At 33.7% G+C, this 6,000-nt stretch overlaps 1 protein-coding gene across 1 annotated transcript; it reads right to left on the reverse strand.

Moving 5' to 3' along the window:
• Nucleotides 1–1,129: 1,129 nt before the first annotated feature.
• LOC125656312 (protein jagged-1-like) lies at nucleotides 1,130–4,703 on the reverse strand. The gene is made up of 5 exons (XM_048886926.2): nucleotides 4,416–4,703; nucleotides 2,951–3,041; nucleotides 2,572–2,748; nucleotides 1,202–1,312; nucleotides 1,130–1,155 (listed from the first exon to the last, which is right to left on the reverse strand). The coding sequence occupies exons 1-5, from the start codon at nucleotides 4,701–4,703 to the stop codon at nucleotides 1,130–1,132; spliced, it is 693 nt and encodes a 230-aa protein (XP_048742883.2).
• Between the last annotated feature and the right edge of the window lie 1,297 nt (nucleotides 4,704–6,000).

Raw genomic sequence — 6,000 nt, forward strand, 5'->3', positions numbered from 1 at the left:
TCCTGATCCCACTTCTGTTCTTTTCAAGGGGCCTCAATGAATAATCTTAACAATACATTGAATATGACGAACAGTGATCAATCTCACAAATCATGTAAAAATGCAAAATTAAGAGTAAGGTTAACACGGATCCCTGGGTATACCAGAGATGGGATCAGGTGCCTAGGAGGTGTAATTGTTGACGGGATACTCCCGCCTTAATTCATATATCAAACTTCAAACTAACTTCATCATGTAAACTGAGTTATCTGTAGTCAAAATTAGTATGTAAACATTCGTATGAAACAGACTAGACATTATTCTATTCGATGACAAATTGTATTTGCAAAATTTAAATCATAATATTGAACATAAAATTCTCGAAATTGTTTTTATAGTTTTGTGATCAGTCAACTTGAGGGCATCTTAGAAAGTATTCCAATTGGAGGAAGGGGGTGAATGGAATAGCAAGACTACTGATTGACAATTCGTGCCGATGTGAATTTCAGATTGTTGGTAGACCTATCTCCAAAGACTACGGATACATTGTCACTGAGGAACTCCAGCATCAATATCAACTCAAGAGTACTTGTGCGTTGAATCAAAATGGTGTTTAATAAAGTGATTGTTTTCTTCAAATGACCGATCACTGGATATCAATTTTTCCATTTTCCATTTTTTATTGAAGAAGTAAATTTGGATTATTTCGAAAAGGTCTAGTTTTTATTCTATCGTGAGGAATGATCGTGTAAAGTGTTGAAAAATATTTTTCATTTAAGAAACGTTTTGTCGTTTCAAATTTTCAAACCTTCTTCAGAATGTTTTCAGAATCCATATTTGATTTACTCCTATTTTGGTATATTTTATGTACAATTTTGTGATAAAAGATACGTTTGAAAATGCTCCTTCAGAGCACTTAATATTTTCGTATGGAAAAAATACATGATAATTTGTGACGTTTAGGAATTCAATTAGGTACGGTAATTCATATGCATTCACTCCCTTTGACTTGGATACTAAATTTCTTTAAAAATGAAGCATGGTTTTGAAGAATTTCATCTTTTGAAAGTAAAGCTGGAGTAGAAGTACAATCACCAGATTTGGAATTATTATCAAGTTTGTTTTTGAGCACAAAATTGCAGTAACAGATTTATGCTTTGAAGACATGTGGTACGCCTACGGATATAGCAATAATGCTAGCACACTTAATTAGAACACACACCTTCACACGTGTTTCCGATGAAGCCATCTGCACACTTACATGAGAACGCTGTGGCATTGGATGTACAGTATCCCCCATTTTGACAGGGAGAGGAGACACAGTGATCGGTAGCTGCAAGAAAAGACAGATTGTTAGACCGTTCTTGGCACACTGTTTTTGACTACGGATAACTCCGTTTACCTGATCAGAATATAGGGCTCATGGAGGGTATGATTACTCCTCCAAGGCACCTGATCCCATCTCTGGTGTGTCCAGGGGTCCGTGTTTGCCCAACTATCTATTTTGTATTGCTTGTAGAAGTTATGAGATTGATCACTGTTCGTTATCTTCATGTGTGTCTTCTTGTACTTTATTGTCGTTTACATCTGCCATGTGTTTTATATCTGCATTGTATATGAATCATTTTCCATATAGAATGGGAAAAGATGAAAGTATCCCATATTTGAATATTTGTTTTCTTAGGGAAGTGTTCTATTAAACGGACATGAACATGATTTGAGCTGAAAATGATCAACTGTTATTTTTCCATTTTTATTGTTTACAATGCTTAACTAAAGTATTTCTATTGGTCAACCAAAATTTGAATATCAAATGTTTAGTTACAAGTGAGTTACAGCACTCACAATTCGTAGTAATGTAAATAAGCCTTGTATCATTTTTTTGTTTACATAGGCATTGCTTAATAGCAAATGTCATGTTTAAAACAATGAAATGTGCCAAACAGTAGAACCCATCTGATTGTGTTCAAAAAAAAACTTGTGAATTGAAAAAGTCTGCTTTAAACGAAACTTATACTAGTATATTTAACCTATGTAAACAAAAACATGGCACGAGCCTTGTTTATATAACAAAAATTGTGAGCCTTGTATCTCTCATGTACCAGAATTTGAAAATGTTCAGCTCAAATCGTGTCCATGTCCCTTTAAGTAACGTTTTACTTTTATACACTATAAAACTTCGAACAACATACATCAATGCAATATCCAGAGTATTGTAGTTTCAAAAACGTTTCTGTGCATTGGTTGAAACGCCTTAGAGCAGCTTACCTTATGAAAAGGTGAAGATAATGAACCCTGATCAATCTCATAACTACTATAATGAATACTTTAAGTGTTGGGCAAACACGGACTCCTGGATATACCAAAGGTGGGATCAGGTTCGTAGGGAGTAAGAATTCGCTGCCAACCGGTCACACCCGCCATTCACCTAAGTCGTGTCAAACCTAAAATCGAACGTTTGGTAGTGTCTGTCTGTCGTCAAACATTATGAAAAAAGAAATGAACAAATAACATCTCAGTTTATCATACCGGCTCTTCATTGTTATCAAATCCTATTAAGTGATGTAATAAAGGTCCTTGTTTATATAAAAAAAATACCACATTTCAGGTTTGTTTTCCACTGCCCGTTTGGTGCGCAAACAAACAACCGTGAACCAGACTGACTGCAGTTTTGGTAACAGTCCAGCTTCATGAATCTTTCAATCCCAATTCCTTCCCATCTACCGACACTGCTCAGATTCACTCCCCACTGGGATGGAATGCCACAATCTGATGATAATGAAAATTATGTAAAATATGTGTGTTTTGGGTGGGTCTATGTTTCGTGGTTAACAATAATATTCCATTGCGTCTTTTAAATATTTCACTTTATTTTGTATGTTCTTGGAGATTGGCATTTAGGGGTACACATGCTCACAGTGGAAAAACACTGCTTCTTGAAGCATAATTAAAAGAAAGCATAATTTATTACCTGATAAAACACATTCAAATTTACCCATTGGTAAGGGTTTGCATTTTTCATTGATGGAACAATTTGATGCCGAACAAGAAGACACAATATCCTGCAACAGGAAGGAAACAGAAATAAAAATTTAACAAACTTCGACTTAACGCGGAAATATCGATTGAATACATTAGTAATGAATATAGACCTCTAGTACATTGCATTGTAAAAACCAAATCAATAACAAAACGTGAAAAGTCTAATATGTACTCTTGATACAAATGCTTTAACATTAACAGTGCATATCTCCACCAACTTCTCTATGCATCAATACCATCGTTGTTTACCCTCAACATTCTTTTTACAAGGGACCACAGAGGACGTGTAGTGGATTATATTTACATTGACTTTTTAATCCTTTAATAAGATGCATTAGAGAGTATCTAATGATATTTGCTTATGAATGCAAGGACCGAATCACTAAATTCAATTACGCGTATATGTATGATCACACTGTCATCAATTTTCCAACTACTTCCTGTGGAGACCGGACATGACGAACAATCACATAGACACAATATGTAACATGGATTTTCACTCATATATCATCCCTGAAAGTATTTCTGTTATTTATCTTTCAGAACATTTCTGCATTTCGACCCACATAAATTTAATAATGTAATGTAACATGTAATTTTATAAAACTAATACTGGCAGTTTATACCATACCGCCCCCGTAATAAAATTATTATTACCCCTTGTTATATGGTAACATATGGTGTAGATCCCCACTGTAATTATTACATACAACCATAGATAGAGATAAACCCGACTGAAGACCGGTAACATAAAAAGACCGGTGGAAATATTTCATTTCTTAATAAAATTACATAAATGATACTTAAAATACGCTGTCACTCATGTCCCCACATATCATATTTTATAAATAATCATGATACATGTCTTAAATTTTATCAATCGAATATAATACACGTTAAACAACGATTATCGTAAATAAAAAGTGCAAATAAATTTATATCAAACCGTCAATGTTTTCGGCATACTTTTAAAAAACACTTAACCTAGTAAATATATGTTTTACGCCTGTGCACAACGCTTACCAACCGAGAATCCGTCATGACATATCTGTGACTTCATATTCAAACGCTAATTGAGTATTTCGGATGTAAATAAACCGATTTAGACTCGCTATGTCTATCTATTCCACTATACCGCTGAACCGACATATAATGTAGTGATCACTCTTACTAAAGCCTATGTTGTGCAAGATTTTTGCAGATGAAAATTAATAGTTTCCATGTTTGAGAATGTATGAATTAAAGTTAATGGTTGAATTCTTTCAATCCATCAGTTTCTTCAAATTTAAACCATTGTCGAAATTAATAGAGCAAAGAGAAATAATGACTTTTGGCCAGCTGATAAAACAGAAGTTGCCCTCGAACCTGGTCAACAAATAACATATCATACTCACAATATCCCAATTCTCCTTTTCACTGTAGGTCCACCCCGGGCTTTCCAAAAACCTGTCATTGGCTGAAGATTTGTTCTCATAGTTTATTTCACAGAAATTCGCTCCTTTGTAATAACTCATGGATTTACATCGTTTTGTTCTCAAACACTCCTCAGCACAGTCTAAAATACTGAAGTCAATGAAAGAGCTTATCATCTTTCTATCCAGTCTGTATCCATATTGTAACTTTGAGTAGCTGTCTTGTAAACGAGCGTCGCAGTAGGTAATGAAAAGCATCAGAAGTATCATCGTCTGTTTTCATGCCATTTAGAAGTCGCTGTGCTAGTTTGTAAAATATTTCAGAAAGCAGTTTGGTTGTACAATACCTGCAGGAGTTTGGTGAATACTGTAAGTCTTTCTGGGTGCGGTATATGTATGTTTTTCAGATCGATGTAACTGCATTTCATAAATATATAAATGGAAACATCAAACGACAGGATGTTATTAGTGGTTTCCTTTCTTTGTGTTTCCATGTTTGAAAAAAAAAGAACTACGATTTTCCAGATTAGGTGTATCATTTATTCATTATTGAATGCGTCCCGATGACAACGGATGAGGTTGAGGTAGATTTTCAATCGTAGATGAACTGAAGGGGTTTGAATCAAGAAGACACTTTAAGGTATCCAATGTATAATGACCATATTTCATATCTAATAAATGGATGGTTGAATATTTGTAATCATGGTATCATTTTGAAGGGTCCATCAAATGAAAATAATCCACCATAGGAATTTTCAAAATTTTGTTTACTGTCTGATTTATTGCATCTAGAATTTAACATTGAAGTATATGGGAAAAGCATGTTTTATTACAATATTTTAAAAACAAATTATATTTTCAGAATTATCTCTTGGTAGAAAGTTACATACACTTTCATTTTATGAAAATATGAAATAAAATTAATCATTAACCATACACATTTTTAGAAAATTAGATTTTTCTTATTTTTACAAAGGGCAGACAACTCTTCCAAAAAGTCTTACGTGCAAAAAGGTCAGCTTCTAATCATTTACCAGTCATGTGAATTTCATCTGCTTCACTTTCATCATTATTTAATAATAAACTTTTATGTTGATCTAAATCCTTCAAAATTGTTCATTATCCTTTCATTATACATGGAATACCTTAAACGTCAAATTATGTCCTTTAGTTGGACGTAATTGATTTTTATCGACGTTAGAGCCGTGCACAAATTGTACTGTATTTGTTAAAGTCCGGGCTCACACTTCCATCAGAACCCTTAGGTTAAGCGTCACGACTTTTTATAATTAGCTGACCTGTTTTTATTTTCTTACGAGACAGAGTCTACGTGAGAAGAAAGAATATCTTGATGTGACCTTCAACTCGACATTTAGGTATATCTACCAGCACGTTTTATTTATTACCAAAAATCATTTCTATTTATATGTTGACTCGATATATCTCAATGAATTCGAAATATAGAATTCGAAATATAATACCCCAAATTTGCTTTATACTTAGATCTTTCATTGAGCATAGATGTAAACGGCAAACTGACAACAACTTGTTTTGACATCGCTTAAAC

This window comes from Ostrea edulis, chromosome 7 (genome assembly GCF_947568905.1).
Source record: "Ostrea edulis chromosome 7, xbOstEdul1.1, whole genome shotgun sequence".
Lineage (NCBI taxonomy): Eukaryota > Metazoa > Mollusca > Bivalvia > Ostreida > Ostreidae > Ostrea > Ostrea edulis.